The following is a 24,439-nucleotide window of genomic DNA, read 5'->3' as shown; positions in this document are numbered from 1 at the left end:
TAGAAGGGGGCATTTCCCTAAAAGACTTACAGGATAGAAAGCTTGCTGAAACAAGTCTTTGACGTGGTCTCTTTGGCCCTTCAATCGACAGTGTGCAGCTCATTTGTGGCAAGAGCATGCCAGAAGTGGCATCAGCAGTTGACAACACAAGACGGGCATCATACCACCCAGCTGCAATACAGGTTGACCTACTTGGCAGATGCTACTTATGACATGTTACGGCCCACAGTATGTCTTTGTTACGGCATGTCAGCAACTCTGGTTGCAGCATTGGGTAACGGATGCAGTGTCAGTCATGTCTAGTTAAATTGCCCTTTCGAGGCAAGTGGCTGTTTGGAGAAGATCTCAGTAACTTGGTGTAAGAGCTGGGGGAAACTAAGCCACAGCGGTTGCTGGAGGATAAGCTTTCAAGCCTCCTCACGGTTCTTGATCTCAATTTTGAGACAGCAGATGGTACCAGCCTGGCTGTCAGCAATATGGTCAGAAGTCCTGTTTTCAGACATGCCAGTTTTCCTTTTCTGTGGACAGGAAGTCCTCCTTTGTCAGCTAGTGCACCAAGAGCTTCGCAGTGATTCGAGGCTGGTCCACTCTTCTCTTCCTCAGGTGGAAGGACACCTTCAGGAGTTTTGGGAAGCCAAAATCATGTTGGACCAATGGATTCTGGATGTTCTTACAGAAGGTTACAAGTTGGAGTTCTCCTGCCCATTCGCTCTTCTCTTCTTACTGTCTCCTTGTCAAAAGGAAACCAAGGCTTGGGCTACCTTAAATTTCTTACAGGCGCTCCAGACAGTTGTTCCAGTTCCCCAAGCCAAACATGGACAAGGCTCATCTACTTTATTGTCCCAAAAAGGAAGGCACCTTTCATCCGGTTGTAGATCTCAAAGGTCTAACCACTTCCTCCAAGTGTCTCACTTTCGCATGGTGGCACTTAGAGCAGTCATAGCCTTGGTTCAAGTGGAAGAATTTCTCACTGACCTCTATCTCAAGGAGGCATACTTGCATATACTCCATATAGCCACCACATCAGAGGTTTCTATGTTTTGTGGTGCTAGGCCGTCACTTCCAGTTCAGGCTTTGCCTTCAGTCTCGCCACAACTCCAAGAACGTTTACCAAGGTTATGGTGGTGGCGGTGGCCTTCCTTCAGCGTCAGGGAATTAGAGTTCACCCGTATCTCGATGACCGGCTGAGGGGAGATATGATAGAAGTGTATAAAATAATGAGTGGAATGGATCGGGTGGATGTGAAGCGACTGTTCACGCTATCCAAAAATACTAAGACTAGAGGGCATGAGTTGAAGCTACAGTGTGGTAAATTTAAAACGAATCGGAGAAAATTTTTCTTCACCCAACGTGTAATTAGACTCTGGAATTCGTTGCCGGAGAACGTGGTACGGGCGGTTAGCTTGACGGAGTTTAAAAAGGGGTTAGATAGATTCCTAAAGGACAAGTCCATAGACCGCTATTAAATGGACTTGGAAAAATTCCGCATTTTTAGGTATAACTTGTCTGGAATGTTTTTACGTTTGGGGAGCGTGCCAGGTGCCCTTGACCTGGATTGGCCACTGTCGGTGACAGGATGCTGGGCTAGATGGACCTTTGGTCTTTCCCAGTATGGCACTACTTATGTACTTATGTACTTATGACTTAAGTACATAAGTAATGCCATACTGGGAAAAGACCAAAGGCCCATCAAGCCCAGCATCCTGTCCCTGACAGCGGCCAATCCAGGTCAAGGGCACTTGGCAGCTTTCCAAATGTACAAACATTCTATACATGTTATTCCCGAAATTGTGGATTTTTCCCAAGTCCGTTTAGTAGCGGTCTATGGACTTGTCCTTTAGGAAACCGTCCAAACCCCGGCAACGAATTCCAGAGTTTAATTACGCGTTGGGTGAAGAAAAAGTTTCTCCTGTTTGTTTTAAATGTACTACACTAGTTTCATCGCAAGCCCCCTAGTCCTACTATTTTTGGAAAGCGTGAACAGACGCTTCACATCCACCTGTTCCACTCTACTCATTATTTTATATACCTGTATCATGTCTCCTCAGCCGTCTCTTCTCCAAGCTGAAAACCCCTAGCCTCCTTAGTCTTTCTTCATAAGGAAGTCGTCCCATCCCCGCTATCATTTTCGTCGCCCTTTGCTGCACCTTTTCCAATTCCACTATATCTTTCTTGAGATGTGGCGACCAGAATTGGACACAATACTCAAGGTGCGGTCACACCATGGAACGATACAATGGCATTATAACATCCTCACACCTGTTTTCTATACCTTTCCTAATACCCAACATTCTATTCACTTTCCTAGCCGCAGCAGCACACTGACGATACCCAGATCCCTTTCTTGGTCCGTAACTCCTAACGTGGAACCTTGCATGATGTAGCTATAATTCAGGTTCTTTTTTGCCACATCCATCACCTTACACTTGCTCACATTAAACGTCATCTGCCATTTAGCCGCCCAGTCTCCCAGTCTCGTAAGGTCCTTCTGTAATTTTTCACAATCCTCTCGCGAATTAACGACTTTGAATAACTTTGTATCATCAGCAAATTTAATTACCTCGCTAGTTACTCCCATCTCTAAATCATTTATAAATATATTAAAGAGCAGCGATCCTAGCACTGACCCCTGAGGAACCCCACTAACTACCCTTCTCCATTGTGAATACTGCCCGTTTAACCCCACTCTGTTTCCTATCCTTCAACCAGTTTTTAATCCACAATAGGACATTACCTCCTATCCCATAATCCTCCAATTTCCTCTGTAGCCTTTCATGAGGTACCTTGTCAAACGCCTTTTGAAAATCCAGATACACAATATCTACTGGCTCCCCTTTGTCCCCATGTTGTACTCCTTCAAAGAATTGAAGTAAATTGGTCAGGCAAGATTTCCCCACACTAAAGCCATGCTGACTTGGTCTCAGTAACCCATGTCCTCGGATGTGCTCTGTAATTTTGTTTTTAATAATAGCCTCTACCATTTTCCCCGGCACCGACGTCAGACTCACCGGTCTATAATTTCCCAGATCTCCCCTGGAACCGTTTTAAAAAATCGGCGTTACATTGGCCACCCTCCAATCTTCCGGTACCACGCTCGTTTTTAAGGATAAATTGTATATCACTAACTGTAGCTCCACAAGTTCATTTTTCACTTCTATCAGTACTCTAGAATGAATACCATCCAGTCCAGGTGATTTGCGTTGTCCTTTTTGGACAGCATGGCGGCGACAAAGTTGTCATTCTTCTGCAGTTGGATTGGGTGATCAATTTTGAGAAGAGCAGACTAACTCCATCCCAGATGCTGGAGTATCTTAGTGTTCTTATTCGAGCGCAGGAGAGGCTGTTCTTCATGGAATGCAGGAGGTCAAAGCTGATTCAACAGATTTGTCTTCTCAAACAAGACAGGCCTAGTATCTGGGACTACCTCCATGTTCTGGGGTCAGTGACAGCGGTGATGGTAGTGGTGCCATGGGCAAGGGCTTATATGCGGCCATTAGAGGAATCTCTTTTCAGCTGCTGGTCTCTGGTGTCATAGAACTACAACCATCTTCCTTGAACAAATGCAGTGGTGGTTGTTGTCCTGGAATTTGACAGTTGGAGCTCCCTTTCCGATAACACAATGGGAGGTGGTGACAATGGACGCCAGTAAGTTCAATTGGGGAGCTCATTACAAGTTTCATCTGACACAGGGTAGAACAGGAATGGAACAGGAGTCTCAGTGATCGCAAATCCCTTGGAGCTTAGGGCACTACAGAATGCTTTAGGCGACTTTGCTCCCTTTCTGGCAGGGGCCCCTGTTCAAGTTTTCTCTGTCAATGCAACGGCGGTGGTTTATATCAACAAGCAAGGCGAGACTTGCAGTCATCTGACGGCATTGGAGGTGGCCTCCATTATGAATTGGATGGAGAAAAATCTTCTCTGCTTGCCAGCAGCTCACACCGTGGGTCCTTGAATGTAGACTTTCTCAGCAGGCACTCCTTGGACCCAAGGGAATAGGAACTGTCCACCTAGGGATTTCAGCTGATAGTGGACTGATGGGGTTTTCTGCTTCTGGGCTTAATGGGCACTCTGGCATTTCTTTTCATCTCCAAGTTCTTCAGCCTTTGGAAAGAATGGGGATCAATGCCCTGCAGCCCTGGCCAGAGATGCTCCTACTTTATGTTTTCCCTCCTTGGCCCATGGTAGGCCACATGTTGAAAAGGATCACATTGCACCAGGGTTGAATATTTCTCAGAGACCATGGAATGAGACTTGATTCGATTGCTGGACAGGGGTCTTTTTCGCCGTCTTCTGCAGGTACATAGCCTATTGAAGCAAGGTTCGGTGCCCCTTTGGTCTTATGGTTTGGCCATTGAAAGGGCTCGATTGAGACAAGAAGGTTATTCTGATTTGGTCATTGCTACCTTGCTTCAGACTGGGAAATGCTCTACGTCCATGACGTATGCGAGGATGTGGAGGATGTTCGAGGGCTGGTGTTCTGAGCACAGACTTTCTCCCTTTTCTGCTTAGATCGCACACATCCTAGTGTAAGTTCAGGTTGCGGCTTTGGCCTGTTTTCAGGGACTGACTTCAGAAGACATCTCTTGTAGCTCACCCGGATATCGTTCAATTCATGCGGGGAGCAGGCTGCTTGCTGCCTCTCTTTTTTTGTATGCTATGTCCAGAGTGGAACCTTAAATCCTATGGGCTCTTCAGAATCCTCCTTTTATGCCTGCCTGGAAGACCTCCATGAAAGACCTTACACTAAAGACAGTGTTCTTGATAGCTGTTGCATCGACAGTAGTGTTTCAGAGCTTCAGGCTCTCTCTTCGGGATACCTTTCTTTGCTTTTCGGAGGTGTGGTCCCTGTGCACGGTTTCCTTTCTTCCGAAGTATCAGCATTTCATCTCAGCCAGTCTGTGGAGCATCCGTCCTTTCGCATAGAGGATGAAGAGACTTTGTATTCTCCCTTGAAGCTTCTCAATATGCATAGAGTCCTCATTAGATATCTAGAAGTCACAAATGAGTTTTGCAAATTGGGCCAACTGTGTTTTTTTGTAAACAGAGGCTTGGCCTCCTGGCCATTTTTCAAGGAAACCAATGAGCTGTTCTTCCTTCATGGTTTCAGGTAGGCCCACAAACTGAAGGTTATTCTTTCGGGATGTATTCTCAAGGTCATCCAGTTTAAATTCACAACTGGTGACTAGTTTTTGCAGACACACTAGCTCTCCTTTACTGCATTCACTGCATCCTCCGTTCTGCTGACCCAGGTCTCCATTTTGGCAACTCTTCCATTGAAATTGGAGACTGACTGACCAAGACCACAAAGTTGCTCAGTGATCGAGATCAGTCTTGTGTCCAGTGCTTCCACTACAATAGCTTTAATTTAAGAAAGCAGAAGATTAATCTTACTGGTCTCCGACTCACTGGCCGCCATCTTAGACTCCACAGAGACCATAGGCCGCAGCTTTTCTTTATCTCGTTCCCCAGTTTTGTAGACTCATCCTGTGCCATTTTGCTCAAAACTTTGTCCATGCAGTATACAGATGAAATGTAGTGGGGAGGCAAATACCCAGATGTTAGCTTCTGAGGATGATAGTGTTAGGATGGATTGGGAGCTGAGAAAAAAACGCTGATCTTCAGCTCGTTGCACCATGTGATCCTCATGATACAGACATTTAAGTACTTGAAAGATATTAATAAACAAACAAACCTCTTTCAGAGATGTAGGGGGCTGAGAGGACATGATTTGAAGTTGCAGGCAGCTAGACTTAGGTGACTAACATCAGGAAATGCTTTTTTACTGAGAGGGTAGTTGGACACCTGGGAATGCCTTTCAAGGAGAGGTGGTTGAGTCAAAAATGGTGAGGTAATTCAAAAATGTATGGGATAGACACAGGGGATGTGTATATAGAAAGAGGATGGAAACACAACATGGTTTGTTGAGTTGTTACGTTGGGCAAGAGTAGTGGGAACTAAGGCCAAAGCTGGGTAGTCTTACAGTTTGTGTCCCACAAATGGCAAAAGACTGAAAAAGATTTGCCAAATCCAACATGGGGGAACCAAGGCTGATGCTGGACAGATTCTACGGTCTGTGTCCCACAAATGGCAAAAGACTGGTTAAGATGCGGTAACTCCAATTTTGTATATTTGTTACATTCTGCAATTGAGGGCACTGTGCGGAAGGAGAAGACATCTTGATTAGTAAGTTGAATACTGTCAGCAATAGTTGGGGTTGGCATAGGGTTATAACCAAGACTCTGTCATGTTTGTCTGCCTATATGTTGTTGGCATGGGTACCTGTGAGGCTCATTTTCAAAGCACTTAGCCTCCCAAAGTTCCATAGAAACCTATGGAACTTAGCCTCCCAAAGTGCTTTGAAAATATGCCTCTGTGGCTCATACAGAGTGGTGGCTATGGTTCTGGCCATCTTGTTGGGCAGACCGGATGGACTGTGTGCGTCTTTATCTGCTGTCATTTACTGTGTTGCTGTGGTAGTGACCTGACCCAGCAGTGAGTTATAGAGAGAATGTATAGAGAACACTTGGCTGGAAAATAGGCTTTTTATTTTTTTCTCTGTAGTCAGCAGAAAACTTCATTGAACTTTGTCTTGTCAGGAGAAGCCTGCTGGAACGTCTTACATGATGGGGTCATTGAAATGTGATGTTTACTTTCTGTATATATATTTTTATATCAGTAGTTCCCTTACTACAGAACTTCAGGTGATGTAGCAGTCGAATGGTTTGCCATGGGTTCATGCAGAATCTTTTCACCTGCAACAGCATTGCCTAAATTTGGAATTCTAAGACTAATACTTCTTTGTCACTAAATAATAAGTTATGTTCAAAAAGGATCTGCAGCAATTATGTAAGGCCTACCCAGGAAAGCCATGATATGTATATGTGCACATGTGAAGGGTAATTTTAAAACAGGATACCTAGATTAATAGGGAAAGAAGGTGCCTATTTTATAAACACAGATTGGTGTCTATAAAATACTAACTTAGATCATGGACACTGACATCTACACCTGTTTGGGAGCAGTTGTAAATACTGACTTAAAAACATGCATAAAGTGCAGTTCCGCTCACACCCTTCTCCTGTGCACTCCTAATCTACAGGTATGCATTTTTTTGCACCCCACATACTTAAGACTTAATTTTTTAGGAGGCATTTTATATGCAAAAAAGGTTTGTACAATTACCTCCAAAATGCATAACATAAATTAATAAGGGTTTCAGCAGCCATCAAGAAAAGTGTATGCAGACTGAGAGCCCAATGCTCAGTACTGCCACAGTAAGCCAACAGTGCAGATCTCAAACGAAATGGTACACAAATTATATGCGTACTGTTAAAGTGAAAGCAAGGAGAGGGGATGTTCTAGGCGCATGCACAGAAGTTTCATGATAAACCTAGCTCCTGTGTGCATGTACCTGGCAAAACCTGAACATTGAAGCACACATTGGCATCCTTTAAATATAAGCTTTTCAATTTTTTTATTTTTTTAAATTTTTATTTGAAGACATATTTAAATGCAGGAAGCATGCACCAATGTGGGTTTTCACTTTCAAGTTTGCATGGACTCACACACAAATTAGTTTCTCACTACTGGCACTTAGGGGCTTGCAAGGGCTTCCTTCTGCGTCCAAATTGTATAAAAAAAACATTTTTAAAGAGAGAATCGTGAGAAATCCTCTCTTCAAACACTCTTAACGCCCATTATTTTTTACAGCACTATGGTGGCTTTGTTTTGTGCACTGTTCTCTGAGTATTGGGAGGGAATAGGAAATGACCTCATTAACATGCATTTGCCTACAGTAAGATGCTATTTACGCTAATCTCTGGTGTGCTTGTTCCACGCTAGAGCGTCTGAGCATTATGTGGGCACTAGTTTGGCGTTAATGGTCTCTAGCGCCCGCATTTGCTTCTGAGCATTGGGGCATAAGAGTGGTATTCATGAACTGAAGTTGCAGCCATGGCTGTTTTGCTTGTTGTCTCACAGAATTATGTGGGGTGTTCACGTAGAGCTGGTAGGAAGAATAAACAGAGCATGTGACAGTGATCTAGGATGTGCTTGTCATGAGGTTTCCATTATTAAATGGAAGCCCTGGACTGGGAAAGGAGATCATATTCAGCAACCAATGTTGAGGGAAGCCATGCTTGGAGTATTAGGAAGGACCATTGATGGGGAAAGTGCTGCCCTAGCTGTTTTCTTCAGTTACTGCCTGACTTGAGCCATTGCTGTCATGTTGCTTGGAAAAATGAAAACTGCCTCCAGTTGAAATAAGGCTGACAATAAAACACATATTTGGTTTGACTTCTGCCTTCCTAGTATGATGTGTTTGATCTGACTTGCATTGACTTCAGATATTTGTCAAGGACATGTCTTCTTAGAACAGGCTTGTTCAACTGTATCAGGAGCCACATTTTATATTTTAGAATATTCAGAGGGCCAAAACACATAACATCGTATTTTGCCGCATATTTCATCAAATAGTGGCAAAATATGACAGTGCATCGTCGCCTTCACTCAGTCTCGCTCTCACTCATATAACCCCCCCCCCCACACACACACACACACACACCAGCCTTCACCTGGGCTCTCATGTAACCCACCCCACCAGCCTCCACCTTGCTTCAGCTGCAGAAAAAAACAGCAGGATTCCTGGTTCCCCATCACAACTTGTCTTTCTGTAAGCTTGAACCATGCAGTGCAGAAAGTCTCAGTTGATCTTGTGGTTTCTAGTCTCATGAGACTTGAAACACTGTGAGATCAATCCAAACTTATGGGCCTGTGGCACTGCGTGGCTCATTCTTATAGACTGCCGAGTCATGGCGGGTAGCAGGAATCCTGCTTTAAGCACTACAAGAATTTGTCAAGCTTCCAAGGGCCAGAAAAAAGCACTTGGTGGGTTGGGTTCTGGCCAAGCCTGTCTTAAAATGTTTTAACTTCTTAGAAAATGTTTTAACTTCTTAGTGTTTATTTTATTTTTTATTTTTTGTAACAGCGTGCCATGGCTGAAACTTTTTATCTGTCCAACATTGTGCCACAGAATTACGAAAATAATGCTGGCTTCTGGAACAGGTAAGTAACTGCATGTTGAAGAATTACAGCAATTGATGTGTACTGATGGTGTATGTAATGCATGCAAGAAGTACCTGGAGAGAATCGGCCAATCAGAAACCCAGAGTTAAGTGCATTTAATATTTCTCAACTTTTTATTCCCCTAGCTGAGATTTTATTTTATTTATTTATTCATTTAGCTACATTTCCCCTGTCCTGAAAAGTTTACCATGAGTATAAGCACAGGGAGGTTGTGTCTGGCCTGAGGCCAGTGAGCAGCAGCAAAGCGAATAGGGCTAAGGTAGCCAGTTTCACAGGCTTGTGTTCTTAGTACTAGATACTGTACTTGGCCAAATCTAACCCCTTGTTTGTGACTGGGCAAGAGGCTTTATATTCTGGTTGGCTTTCACTAAGAACCTTGAGCTTTTTTTCTTGCATAAGCATTACAGCATTTAGTTTATTTTTTCAATGGCATTCACCACCTGAGCTGCATACGGCTCTTGGATTGGTTCTGAACTAAAACAGTTCTTATATCAGCTACAGGTACAGACTCTTTATTTCATGTGAACTTGGTAATGTTGTCTTTTCCATAATCACCTCTGCTTCAGCTCAACTGAACACCGGGAGAGAGCGGAAGGAATTTTGGATTTAGCTTGCACCTTTTTCAGTAATAGCTCTTGAATATCTTCAGTTCTGATATTCTTATAGGCAGATTAGGTCATCCCATGTATGTTTTGGCCAGTACAGCTTTTTCTTGTCATTTTGTTTCTTCCTGTATCTCAGCTCTTGAGGTTTGGGCCTGTTAGCTTGGGCTTGGTGTTGGCTTGTTGGGAAGTGTTACTGTGCACATGGTAAATGCTGCCATAGGAGTAATACCACAGCAGTGGTAAGTATGTACCGTATTTTTCGGACTATAAGACGCACTTTTTTCCCCCAAAATTTGGGAGGAAAATGGGGGGTGCGTCTGAGATTCTCAGCGGCCATTTTGAATCTCGCCAAGACCGTCAGGAAGCAGTCAGGAGCACGGAGAGCAGCGCGATGGGCAGGAAAGAGGGGGCTCTTTCCTACCCCGACGTCACTAGACCACCAGGGAACATGGCATCGCGTAAGTAGGAGACGGCGATCCAAAACTCAGACAAGACGCACCGGAGCACCTAGGTTTTAGAGGAGGGAAAAAGGAAAAAAAATTTTTTCCTATTTCCCTCCTCTAAAACCTAGGTGCGTCTTATGGTCCGGTGCATCTTATAGTCCGAAAAATACGGTAATTATACTAAAAGGATGCCCGGTTTATCATGTATAAAAATTTTGAGAGGTCACCCCGCAAAACCTTCCAAATTACTGCAGCTTAATAAATAGGCCTCAATTTTAATCAGCTTCTTGAGAATAAAAGGATTCGGTTCTTCTAAATTACAGGTTAAAGAGGGCAATTAACCTTGTTGTTGCTATTTTGATGAATATTCTTTTCACAATAATACATTGCAAATATTTAATTTACCATAGAAAAAAGTATTGCATCACATAATCTGCCCATGTTTCCTGTACTTTGTTTTTGCTGGGCTTATTTTTATTTTTACCTGTTTTGATATTCAGTGTGTGATTTTTTTTATTTATTATGAGTTTAGAGAGTTTTTAATGGTGTTTGACTTTTTTTTTTTTTTTAACTAGTTTTTTTTTTTTTTTACTCATTTTTTGCTTGTTCTAGAGGTTATATTTGTATCTTAGTACAGTTTTAATTTTTTATTATTGTACATTGCCTTGAGTTCTTTGGATAGCCAATCCAAAGTCAAAATAAATTTCTGTTAATACACTTTGGGCTTGTAATACTGAGGTAATGAATTTACAGATTTTTCTTTTTTTATCTTGCCTTTTCTCTGAGACCAAGCAGTACAGCTGGGTGATATCATGCGATAGAGCCAGCAGTGGAGATGCTCTCCAGTGTTCTTTTTTTCTAGAAGCCTTTTGGACCATCCCACGGAGCTGAGAGAATGTGTTTGTCAGCTGTCCTTCACACCCGCCATTTTGTTTTTTCCTCACGTGAATTTTGCCCGTTTTTTCGTCTTGCCAGTGTCCGTTTTGCTGCTTCCTCACATAGGGCCAAGTCTTCCCTTCATCCCCTTAGTTTTCTTAGGGTTTCTGCACTTTAATAAGTTTCCTTGTTTTTCCACGGCTCCCCTGGCCCACTTAGTCCTCAGGAAAGATTTCGTTTTTTTAGTCAAAATTGAGCCGTTTGATTTTTGCTTCAGCTGTTTTTATACTGCAATGTCCCAGAAGACACCCAGTGGTTTTAAGAAGTACTCAGGTGTGACAGGACTGTGTCCCTCACAGATGCTCATTCCTGGTGCCTGTTATGTTTGGGACTGGGCTATAATCCTTCTTTGTGTAAAGTGTGCTTACAGCTTTCATCAAGAAGCATTAGGAGTCGAGAACAGCAGCATAAAAATAGTTTTGGCATCGAAAAGAGCAGTCCAACTTCAGCATCTGATGTATCTGTCCCTATGACTCCCTGAACTGCATTGGGCACTGGGGACATCACGTGTTAATAGAGCGTTCGTATTGGGCATCCTCCGATCTCCCATTGAGAACACGTAAGGATTCGATGTTCTTGTTGACATCAAGGGGCACTGATGTCGGGTAGAGGCCATGAAGCATTGGTCTTCGTCTAGGCATGATGTCAACAGCACCAGTGCATCGAGATTGTTGATAAACAGAAGCATCTGCGCCATGCAGGTTGCTCCCCTTCCAATGCTCCCATCCAGATTCTGGCCACCAGGACAGTGGACTGGGGCAGGAGTGGACTCAGGTTTCTCCTCAGGAATGCTTTTTTGAGTCTGATTTGTACCACTCCTAGGAGTCTGATCAGGGGATGCCGAGGGATTTCTGGCTCATCAGACTCCACTCCACCTCATGAAAAAAGAACTCCCCGTGAGGAACTCTCCTGTATTGATTTTGTTAGAGAGATTGTTCAGTCCATCCCATTTCAGTTGGGTGTTGATGTTGGACATCCTTGACTTTGAGGCCCCACCGAAGGAGGCTGTGACAGTGTCTGTGCACAGCATCCTTAGGGCAGTATAGATGAAGCAGTGGGCCACCCTCTGCCCCTCTGTGCAGCCCATTCACAAGAAGACTGTATGTATAGAATTCATAAGGCTCCAAGATTTGAGGAGCTGTTGCTTTTGCACCACTCTATGGTAAATGAATCTGCTCTCAAGAGCTCCAAGACTCACTCCTTGTTGCCTCCAGGGAGGGATGCTTGGACATTGGAATCTTTTGGGAGAAAGTTTTTCAGAATGCTGTACTGTGCTATCCTCCCACATACATTCTTACCAGCTGTACGTGAGCATGCATTAATGTGCAGTGTAGCAGAATTTGCAGACACACTACCACCTGAGAGGCTTCAGAGCTCTGCCAGCTAGTAACCAAGCAGAAGGCATGTAGAAAGCACATGGCTTGGGTGGCCTGTGATGCTTTTGATATGATGTCCAGGGCCTCCATCGTGGGTATCAGGATGTGCAGACTCACCTGGCTACATGCCTTGGATCTAGAACCAGCAGTTCAGGAGAAGCTGGAAGACATCCCAGGGAGACAAATTTTGGGGTTTTTTTTTTTAATGGCAAGGTGGAGGAGGTCACTGACCTCCTCAAGAAAAGGTCCTGATACCATCAAGCCACTGTCCTACCCCACTCCTTCTGCATCCTTCTCTTCTAGGAGATATTCAGCTGGAGGGCAACAGAGGACCTACTACTCTCACAGGCTTAGGTATACTCCTCCCTTTTGTTCATTCCAGCCAGTGTAGCGCTCCTGCCCCCATCAATGGAGGCAGAGAGCTTGCAAGTCCCAGCCAGTTCCCCAGTCAAAGCAAGGGGCGGGCTTTTGACTTTCTCCAAGAGAGCATAGGTGCAGTAAGAGTATCCATTCCAGAGTGCCTGCCAGTAGGAAAGAGGCTGATTTTTTTCCAAGCAAAGTGACCCCTTGTAACATCCAGACCAGTGGGTTCTCAAAATAGTCTGAACATGCTGTACCCTTCGTTGGTAGAAACGCTCTCCAAATTGCCCACCGAGGGCATCCAACTTAAGCTCTCAGCACTGGGAATTAATTGTAAAGGAGCTCTCTTCCCTTCTACAGGCCAGAGTCGGCCCTGAACAAGTACCTGTTAACACAGAAGTTCAGGATGGTTTCACTGGGCATCCTAGTACCCATAACTCAAGAAAATGGTTGGCTGTGCTCCCTAAACTTAGGGGATCCCTATACCCTTATTCAGATACATCTCAGTCACAGGAAATATCTGATTTTGAGTAGGGAAACACCACTACCAGTATTGCATATTTCCATTTGGCCTCTCATCCTCCCCCACAGTGTTGACAAAGTGTCTCTCAGTAATCGCAGCATCATTTCGTAGATGGGGTTCATGTGTTTCCTTACCTGTACAATTGGCTGGTCAAGAGCATATCAAAGGAAGGACCTCAAGGATAAATAAAAAGAACTATTTGTGTATTGGATCTACTAGAGTTCATTATAAACTACCCCAAGTCCCATCTTCTTCCTACAAAACAATTGCAGTTCATAGAAGTCTTGCTAGACGCAACTCAGGCCTAAGCATTTCTTCTGGATCAGTGAGTGGACACATTGGTTTCCATAATGCCACAAATTCATCAGCCAGCAGGTATCAGCTCAGCAGATGTTGAAATTGCTAGGTCATGTGACCTCAACTGTGCACATTGCACCCGTAGCAAGCCTCCATTGGAGGCCGGCCCAGTGGTCCCAGCAGATGCCATCAATGTCATGCCTTCTGTAGACCAAAACAAAAAAAGAAACACACAAGGGCCTTCAAGACTGGGACAATAAATGAAAATTTATTCAGAAAATGACCCAAAATGGGTACATGCCTTCTCTAGAGACATCTCTGTCTTGGGTAATTTGACCCAGTTTGACCATGGGGCTTTCATTTTAAAATCCTACATCCTACAAAACATTGACAAGAGATGCATCCAACCTGGGCTGGGGAGCTCATATAGATGTGCTCCATACCCAAAGTCGGTGGTCCAGGAGGCTCAGCATCACGTCAACCTCCTGGAACTACAGGCCATTTGGAATGCTGTAGAAGCAGTCAGGATGTGGCATTGGACATGCAGCAATGGCATGGTGCTTAGAACCACTTACCTGGTGGGAAAGAACAACTATCTGGCAGACAGACTGAGCAGGATAATAGAACCACACAAGTAGCCTTTCAACATGGGCGTAGCTTGAAAGATCTTTTGAGAGTGGGACACCTGCTTAATAGATCTCTTTGCCACTCATTTAATCAGCAGTCGCTGAGTACTGTTCTGGACTGAGATCACATGATAGATTAGCCTCAGGTGCCTTTATCCTAGAATGGGGAAGGGTCTTCTGTATGTGTATCATTTTATATCTCTATAAAAAGCTCTACTGAGACTCGAGCAGGACAAGGGAACAATGGTCCTCATCACCCCTTATTGACTGAGGCAGATCTGGTTCCATGTGCTTCTGGACTTAAATCATCCAGGACCCATGGAGGCTGGAGCATTTTCTGACTTTCATCACTCAGAATGGAGGGGTACCTTCTGCATCCCAGCCTTCAATCCCTAGCCTTCACAGCTTGGATGTTGAGAGGTTAGAAGTTGATTCCCTTCAACTAAATGAGGATGTCTTCCATGTCCTGCTTGCTTCCAGGGAAAGATTCCATTAAGAGGTCATATCATTTTAAGTGGAGGAGGGTTGCTGTGTGGTGTGAGGACAAGGCCATAGATCCTTTTTCCTGTCCTGCAAAGAAACTGCTTGCACACTTTCTACACCTTTCTAAGTCTGGCCTCATAACCAACTCCCTGAAGGTTCACCTCAGTGCAGTTGGTGCCTAGTATCTCCATGTGGAAGGTAAGCCCAGCTCTGCTTAGCCTTTGGTTGTTCGATTCATGAGGGGCTTGCTATCACTTAAACCTCCCATCAATCCCCCTACAGTGTCATGGGATCTTGATGGTGTTCTCCCCTAATTGATGAAAGCTTCTGTCAAGCCACATGACACCTGTCATCTGAAGTATTTGATCTAGAAGTTTCTGTTTTTGGTGGGGGTCACTTCAGCCTTGCAGGGTCAGTGAGCTCCAGGCTCTAGTAGCTGACCCACCTTACACAAGATTTCATCACAATAGAGTAGTTCTCTGAATGCATCCTAAGTTCTTTCCTGAGGTGATGTCTGAGTTCCATCTTAATGAGTCAGTTGTTCTGCCAACATTCTGCCCAAAACCCCATGCCCATCCCAATGAAAATGCACTGTACTTTTTGGACTGCAAGAGAGCATTGGCCTTCTATCTGGAGCAGACTACATTCCATAGACTGTCCACCCAGCTTTTTGTTGACAAGCATACACCATCCAGCTGGCTTGCAGATTTGCATCTCCTTTACTTATGTCCAGGCTGGGCTGAATCTGGAGGGATATGTTGTAGCTCATAATGTAAGAGTAATGGCTGCCTAGGTAGCCCACCTAAGATCGGCCTCCATAGAGGAGATTTGTAAAGCTGCAGCGTGGTCTTCTGTTCATACATTCACATCCTCATTACTATCTTGAGCATAAGAACATAACATAAAACATAGGTCCATCAAGCCCAGTATCTTGTTTTTCAGTAGTGGCCAATCCAGGTCACAAGCACCTGGAAAGATCTCAAAAGAACAAAAACAGGCTTTTATGCTGCTTATCCCAGCAATAAGCAGTGGATTTTCCCAAGTCCATCTTTAATAATGGCTGTTAGACTTGTCTTGCACATCATCTCTGGCAGTGAATTCCAGAGTTTAATTGCACGTTGAGTGAAGAAATATTTTCTCTGGTTTGTTTTAAATTGCTAATTAGTTTTATTGTGTGCTCCCTAGTCTTTGTATTTTGGGAAAGAGTATTTATTTATTTATTTATTTATTTGTTACTTATATCCCACATTTTCCCACACAAACAAACAATTCACATCTTCCCATTCCACTCCACTCTTAGCCAGATGGGAGACAGCATAAGCCTATCTGCCCCGTGATGTGGTCAGAAGCCATTAGGTGGAGCTTGTTTTGAGTGTACCAAGATGGCTGGCAGCTTCATTGGGGAGAATTAAAACCTCTTTGGAGTGGGTGGAGACTGACTTCAGCCTTGTGACATCATTCTGTCTCCAGTTATCAAACCTCCTTGCTTTCAGCCCTCTCTTCTCCAAGCTCAAGAACGCTAGCCTCTTTAGCCTTTCCTCAATGAGACGTCATCCTATCCCCTTTTGTCATTTTTTGTTGCCCTTCTCTGTACCTTTTCTAATTCTACTATATCTTTATTGAGGTGCGGTGACAAAAATTACTGACAATATTCAAGGTGTGGTTGTACCATGGAGCGATACACATGCATTAAAATATTCTCACTTTTTCTCCATTCCTTTCATAATTCCCAATATTGTTTGCTTTCTTAGTTGCTGCTGCACACTGAGCAAGAGTGCCAGCGCGGCAGCCCATTTTGTCAGACAGTCCTTCATCATTTGTTCAGGGTTCGGCCCACATTCTTTTCCAGGCTCTTCCCCCCCCCCCCCCCCCCCCTCCCCACCCCCACCCCCACCCAAAAAAAGCCAGGCATTTAAAAAAATATGTTGTCCAACTTGCTGATTGCAGTCATGGTCTATTCTCATTTCCCCTTTTTTTGTTTTGGAGAGCCTGGTAGGTAGGGATTCCCAGATATAAAATATGCAGGTTGATAGTCAAAGTGGCCAGAAATGGCTCCTGGCCAGTTAAATCACTTGTTCGGGACTAACCCGTCATTTTCACTGACACGTAACCAGTTAGTGTAGCTGAAAATGTCCAGTTAGCGCCTATTTCAAAACCAGCTATTTTGGGCTCCACTTAACTGACTACACTTTAGCTGGCTTCATAGACCTGGAAATTCAATACTGAAGCCCGTACATGGCCCGGCATTGAATTTCCATGCATAATGCAGGTGGCGGTGAGCAAAATGCTGAGCACCATGAGCTGAATATCGGGCCTATGATATCCTGCTGTCCTTGGAAATAGCAAAGTTACTCACATGTAGCAGATGTTTTCCAAGGACAGCAGGACATTATTTCTCATATCTCCACCCTCCTCCCCTAGGAGGCTGTATTCTATCAGCTAGTATATTAGACTACCCTGGTCCCATGCAGTGTTCTTTACCACATGTTAAAACTCTTTGCAAGTAGCATGGATGCACCTACCGCCTTTCGAGGACGTGGTAAGTGCACTTGCACTAACTGCACAAGTGAAATATGAGGTACGCCTGGTCCCTGCCCTCTAACACAGCACGCAGTTAATCTGTGAAATAGCGTGCATTGTCACACCACCATAGTAACAACACAGCTAATTTGCATGTTAACTGCTTAACGCACTTTAGTAACTAATACCTTTATGTTTTTGCTGTGAAGCAAATCCCAGATGTAGTCAATTGCATACAAGCTGGGAGCTTGAAAACAGTGTTGCCCCTTTAGGTGTTGCTGATGAAAGATACCACAGGAAGAAAACACTTTTTGTTTGAATGTTTTTACAGGCTAGAGATGTACTGCCGGGAGCTTACAAAGAGGTTTCAAGATGTATGGATAGTATCTGGACCACTTGCTTTACCGCAGACTGGAGAGGATGGAAAAAGGAGAGTTACTTATCAGGTGAAAAATTCTGTGTATGTTCACAGAGCCTTTGCATGGAATCACATTGGTCAACAGTTTGCAGGGCTGCTACAGTCTCAAACATGGTTTGCAAAAAGCTGGTGAAGTCCATCGTTGGATATGCAGCAGTATCAGTATATATTTTTTGTATTTTAAATAATTTATGTGGTTAATGCAGAGAAAGCTAAGGTTGTTTTATTCAACCAGTGGCTTGGTTTGCTTCTGTTAATTCCTGTTAGTTTTCCACACCATTCAGAACTTCTAGGATTGTCAGCTGAGCCTGCTGTAGGATTAGATCACAAAAAGAGTCCCTCTGATGCAGAGAATATATCCAAAACAGCTTTATTGAAAAACTTTTCTTCTTCTTCCAGTAGAGTCTATGAAAACACGATACTTCGATACGCTAGTGGTCCTCAGTGTTTAAAACTAATCCACTTGTATTTTTAGTGGCAATCAATAATCCAAAGCGCTGGTGGTTCTCAGCATATAGAACTGGTCCGCTTGTACCAGATTGCTTTGACTAAAATCAAATTCGCTGGCAGTTGTCAATATTGAAAACCAAACGGCATATTGAAAGCCGTTATGTTGTTACCGGCGGGACCCATTTCACCAAAATCATGGCTTCTTCAGGGTCTTTTAACAAAGAAGAAAATAAGTATTTCAGTAAAGCTTTTTTGTGATTCCTCTAGGTTTGGTCTCTCTACATTCCAGCCTTTGTTGGTATTACAGGATTAGATCAGTCAGGATCTAAAAATTCTCACTTCTGCTCTTGAGTTGCCTTTTTCATTCTGTAGCTGCCATCTGGGTCTTCATCAAACATATCCAGTATTTGAAATGCTTGAATGAGGATCAGCACTAATGCTCCTCTGTCAGCGTAGAAAACATGCAAAACTGTTAGTGAAGTTAGATATAAGAAGATAAAGGGCAGGTGGTTCCAGGCAAGTACAGAGAAACAATGGAAACTGACAAAATGAGACACAAAACTACCTGCTTCATATTTTTCTCTAGTAAGTGTTTCTCAAGCTGGCTGTTGAAATCTTAAGGATGTCCTGAAAACCAGACTGGGTAGGGGCTACTCGGAACCAGCTTGAGAAACGCTGCTCTGGTACCAGTCTAGACTTGTGAGCAGAGAACATCTCTCATTGGAAGGTAACTAGTGCCTGTACAGTTTCAAGAAGAATCTGAGCATTTTACAGGCAGACCCTTGGCATATGCAATCTAAGGGCTGGATCTATATATGCCGCCCAGATCTCTGCATACACCCAAGATGCGCATGCAAATTAATTGCTTAATGTGCTCACGTGATATTAGTAGTTGAGTGCTAACAACCAATTATTGATGTTAACTGGCACTTAGTATTTACATGTGCATCAGGCCATGCGCTATTCTGTAAGGCAGTGCATCTAACTCCCATAGCACACATTTTGAAAGGGGGTATGGACATGGGAGGAGCATAGGGTGTCAGGGGTGTTCTGAAAATGTGCGCGTGTAGTTACAGAATACTGGATCAGTGTGCCTAACTTGGGTGCCAACATTTGCACCAGGTTTCATCAGGTGGAAATGTGGTACCCAAAGTAAAGCATGAGATTACTACTTAGCAACAATTTTTGTTTTCCAGTGCCTAATTTTGAGTGCCATTTATAGAATCTGGCCCTAAGTGTACACTGTTTCATGACTGGGGGCAAGTCATTTATTCCTTTATTGCCTCACATACGGACTTACATTGGATGATTGTCTTTTGAGTGAACATGAGTTCAAGAAAGGCAAGAACCTAAATCCAAAATTCTAATTCACATACCAGAATTTTGAATAGACTTAATTAAGAAAGATATAGGTCTGTATTGCCTCGCATTCGGACTTACATTGGAAGATGTCTTTTGAGTGAGCATGAGTTCGGAAAGGCAAATATCTAAATCCAAAATCCTAATTCACATACCAGAATTTTGAATAGACTAGTAAAGAGAGATGGTCCAATAGGAGACCTATGTGTGGTAAGTTGCAGTATTGTACTGTGAGCAGGACATGAGGGCCTGGGTAAGACTCTCTGTAGAAGATGTTCAGAAACGAAATAATGAAGGTGGTTTTGAAACAGCTCACATCCTTTTTTGGATAAGACTTTTGCACTGCACCCCAGACAGGCTGTTTTCTGTAAAGTCCATAGTACTGAAACCCAACTTAGTGCACTTTATAATGAAATACTTCACTTGACAAAAAACCTCTGTCGTAATATTCATTAGACTTTCTTTTATTTTTGACATGGTTGATCACAAAACTTCTACAGCACCTCTCTTCAGTGGGTATTTCTGATACAGTCCTATCCTGGTTGCATCCTGGTTTACCTCATATTTAAGTCATTGTTCTTTTCAACTTTTTTTCAGATAATCTCTGTTTTGCTAAATATTCTTATACTTTTGGTGTTTAAGGTTCTATCCTAGCTCTGATGTTATTCAGTCTTCTTGTTTCTCCTCTGATTTCACTTATTCAGTCTTGTATGTAGCCCGTATTTGCACAGCATTTCCTTATGCTGAACGTAAACTCTGGAACATATTACTGCTTCATCTCAATCTTCATACCTGACTTTTTAAAAGCTTCTTAAATTTTGACTTTTTAAATCGAGCTTTTCCTTCATAATACTGGGGATACACATTGACGGCCTCTGTCCTTCTCTCTCCCCTCTCCTTGAGATTTTATTGTAAATTGCCTTGCTGCAATTTTAGTGATTGGCAATATATCAAATAAAGGAAAATAAATAAGATTAGAAATATATATATTTGTAAAGGAAGAAGAAATGCATTTTAGTAGTTTTTTGGTGTGTATTAATAAAGAGAGTGGAAACAAAGAAGGTACCAAGGATGACTTTTATTTACAAAGGTAGAAATAGGGGGGAAGAGACAAATACATTTTGGAGGAAAGATGATTTCTCGGGCACATTAAATATAATGTGGTAGAATATCTGGTGGCGATAACCTGACAAACAGTCTGAGATTTTGTAAAGTTGGTACTAAAAATCCTGGTAGGAGATTGGAGCACTAATAGAACGAGTGTAGAGAGAGAGAGAGTATAAATAAAGCGGAAGAATAAATTCGTAAAATATATCCAGTGTTTAATTCCTTTTCCTGCATGACACAAACAGGTGTTCGATGAGAGTCCCCTCGGCGATAGGAGATGACTAAACAGTTGGAATAACCACCTGCTGGAATCTGCTTTGATAGTACAGTCATAGATTCTTGATTGCTTATTATGTACATTAAAAAAGAAAAGCAGTTTGCAGGAGTAATTTTATTTGTTTTGGGGTTTTTTTGTTCAACTCATGTTTCTTTTAAGATTGTGCAACAAAGGTGAAAATAAAATGCTACAGTACTGTGTACAGCTAAGCCAGGTAGAGTCTAGCAGATTTTCCTGTAAGGATCCTGTTCCAACTTGGAGGGTGCCAAACAAGAGAGCAGTCTCGGGCTGGATCCTATGGTGCAAAGTGTTTATAAATATTCCTTAGCATCCTATCAGACCAACCCAGAGCAATGGGTTATGTCTGTTGACCAGTGGACGACGGAGACATATAAGTAGTTCTTTTGTGAGTCACCCCCTTAAGGGTATTGGGCAGCCATAGCAAGTTCAGTATATTCTCTGTCTCCAAGTGGATGCTTGATACACTGTGCAACTTTACCTTGTTGCTTCTCAGCCAGCTCCTGACCCAGTAGTTTCTGGCGTCAGTTGAGCAGGGGGTTTCTTAATGGTCAAAGTTAGCTCGTTTTTTACTTATCCTGAAGATTTAACAGGAACTTGGGTGATACTCGGTGGGTCTGAGTCCCTTCCTCCCATCTTCATTATGCTGAAATGCATCTGTTTTGGAGTAGTGTCAAGGCTAAAAGCCTCAAGGAGTTCCTTTTTCGGTAAGACTAATTTCTAATATTTTAAAGTGACTTTCTGGGTAAGTAATACTGCCGGTTTTATCTGGTTGCTTCTCTGCTTCTGTCTGAGCCTAGATTGAGCTTCTCTGTGCTTTGTTTCCAAAGGTCAACAGCAGAGCGGGAAATCTGTGTTGCATTTCGGTTCTCAGGTACCAACTTTACCAGTCCTTTCTCTGGAGACTTGTTTTGCCTCAGGATAGGCATTGATGGGAAATTTATATTTTTAGCTATTTTCAGTTGGCTCCCAACGTCTGAGTTTCAGACTGGGCTTTCCCAGGCACTGAATGCATATCCTTTCTGAGTTGGCTAGGATTTCTGCTACTTAAGTTATTTCTTTGGCAACGCGCTTCCTTAGCTCCCTTCCGATTGCAGCAATCCTGCACCAGATGGAGGTTGCTCTAGTTCAAGGAGAGAAAGAGCTCTATAAATATAGAGCAGCGGAATTCTCTTCTGATTGCAACAATAAAGCAATGGCAGGAGATGCTGTAGTATAGAACTTTTTTTTTAGGAACGGGGCATTCTGCTGTATTTTCTTTTCACTATAGAGATAAGCCTTGCCTGCTTTTATCATGCAGCATTCATTTGTTTTAAAAGCTGTAATAGTTAGTTTAGTCTGCAGAGCTTTTCAGCTAGACATTTGCTTAAAAAAATGATTGCATGCAACTTAATTCAGAGTAAAGGTCTAATTGCCCTTAATTCCCTTGGGGCACAATTGTATTGTAACTGGCTCCGCTAATGAAGCTTCCTGCTGGCTATTCTAGCCCTTTTTCTTTGTTTCAAAGATCAGCCATGCTTTTCCTCTTTAGACATCAGTGCTTTATTTCCTAGAGAGCTCATCAGTATTTGCTTCCTCCTGCTTCTGTAGTCTGCTAAGCACTACATAGGTAGTGCTTTTCTTTATTTCAAGTTACAGGCATTGCAAGCCTTGTCTAGTAAAGCCTAAAAAAATAAAACAAGATTAATTCTGGACTGCATTCCAAGCATGCTAATGGCCGCTGCTCTCCATAAAAGATCTTCTCTACTTCAGTGCTTTGCTGTCGCTGCTTTTACAGCAGCTGCTGGGCTTATACACCCTCAACACTCGGATATGAGGCAGTATATGGCAAGCTGTGCATTTCTCTGGTGTTGCACTGATGTAGCACAGCATTCAGCTATATAGCTGTCTGCTTTGGCTAGGGGAGTGTTGTATAGCACTGCTATAGCAGTATCTGGCTGTAGGACATTACTGAGGCAACAACCAGCTCTTGCACACTAATGATCTACAAGTTGGTTGTCTGCTTTATGGCTGCTACAGTGATCTCTATACAGTTTTTGCAGCAACAGTTGACTGGTTGGCATGGTTCCAGCATCAGTAACTACTGCTTTCATCTACCTGCTGCAAATTGCTCAGCTACTCTAGTAGGCAGCATTATTCTGTGGCAGCCTAAACATCCTCCTCTGGAACAATTTGTTGGCTTGCAAGTGTCCTCCAACTGTTCAGTTCCATGCAAACAGTCATTGGTATAACTTGAATCCAACATGCTTATTTTTTTTGCTTTGAAGCTACAGCTGCATTTGTTTTCTCCCTGACAGAAGACTGTATACTGCACTTGCAACTGCTGGCTGACCTAGCCCATGCCTCTATGCTTCTCTATGATACTCCACAACTAGTGGTGCTGTTTCCTGCATCTGCACTTGCATTGCTGTGGCAATCGGCTGATTCTCACAGCAGCTCATGCCGTCTATATTTGGCAGAGGCTGGCTTCCTGTTGTGAGTCCAGATAGCTCAGCCGTATATATGGTTTACATTCCCTTGAGAAGCAATTGTGGACATTGGAGCTCCTGTTGGTTCATTTAGTAAAGATGCTGCTCCTATCATAGCCTAATGTTTCAGAAGTTGCATAGCTCCAGCCATGATTTTCAGGGTAACATATGAATTTTGTTCATATTACAGTAGTGAGATTGTCCTCTTCTGCAAGATCTTGCATTCTTGATGAGATGTGAGAGTTGATGTAACTGGATCATTCAGCTGTTTTGAAGCCTTCCAGCTGTGCAAGTCATCAAGTCCTCTTACGTGAGCGGATTCATTGTATTTTCATACTGAAATAAACCTTATCTTTATACAGTAACGGATCAACTCTCATCCATCCCCTTGCATTTCATATGTCTGATTGTTCTGCAGGAATCAGTTGTTTAGTAGTCCTTAGTGAACCTTTCTCTTGCTCTGCTAGAGGACTGACCTTCTTGGCAAATCAATGGAAGTTTCTGCCTTATTGGTTATACCAATTGATTGGTTACCAGACCGATATTCTAATTATCTTATGGTACCGACAGCTTGTCTCCTTATCCAAGTAGCCAGCCTTGGATGTTTCTTCTAGCTCTCAGTGGTAATCAAATGTCAGCCTCTTCGTTGTATTCCTCTTGATTGCTGAAGGCCAAAGTGAATAAATGTGCTTTGAGATCAGCTTTAATTTTTTTTTTTTTTTGTAGGAAAATTCCCTTCTGAGAGACACTGGAAGGGAATTTCAAAGGGAAGGGAAAGAAAAAAGAACTCCAAGCATCTGGTAGATTCTAACTGAGCTTGGGGGACTGACAGAACAAGCAGCAAGTTTTTGGATTGTGAACCTGGGAAAACAAGATGGCAAATAAAGGAATGAGAAGTGCAGGCAAGTGCATTGATAAACCAGTGTTGAAGGCCCTGTGACCAAACAATAGGACTTTAAATTGTATTCAAAATAAGACCAGGAGCTAGTGATTCTTCCGTTGTAAGGATGTCATAGAAACAGAAAAATAAAGGCAGATAAAGATCATTTGGCTTAGCCAGTCTGCCCATCCATGCCATCTACTTCCTCG

At 43.0% G+C, this 24,439-nt stretch overlaps 1 protein-coding gene across 1 annotated transcript in view; it reads left to right on the top strand.

Annotated features, from left to right (window-relative positions):
- EXOG (exo/endonuclease G) overlaps nucleotides 1-24,439 on the top strand; it is a 55,539-nt gene that overhangs the window by 16,582 nt on the left and 14,518 nt on the right. The window contains exons 4-5 of the mRNA XM_030189906.1: nucleotides 8,987-9,063; nucleotides 17,585-17,699. Of these exons, the coding sequence (XP_030045766.1) occupies nucleotides 8,987-9,063; nucleotides 17,585-17,699 (192 nt within the window). The remainder of the gene's footprint in view (nucleotides 1-8,986; nucleotides 9,064-17,584; nucleotides 17,700-24,439) is intronic.

This window comes from Microcaecilia unicolor, chromosome 1 (assembly GCF_901765095.1).
Source record: "Microcaecilia unicolor chromosome 1, aMicUni1.1, whole genome shotgun sequence".
NCBI classification, from domain to species: domain Eukaryota; kingdom Metazoa; phylum Chordata; class Amphibia; order Gymnophiona; family Siphonopidae; genus Microcaecilia; species Microcaecilia unicolor.
This window is presented reverse-complemented; position numbering and strand designations above follow the sequence as displayed.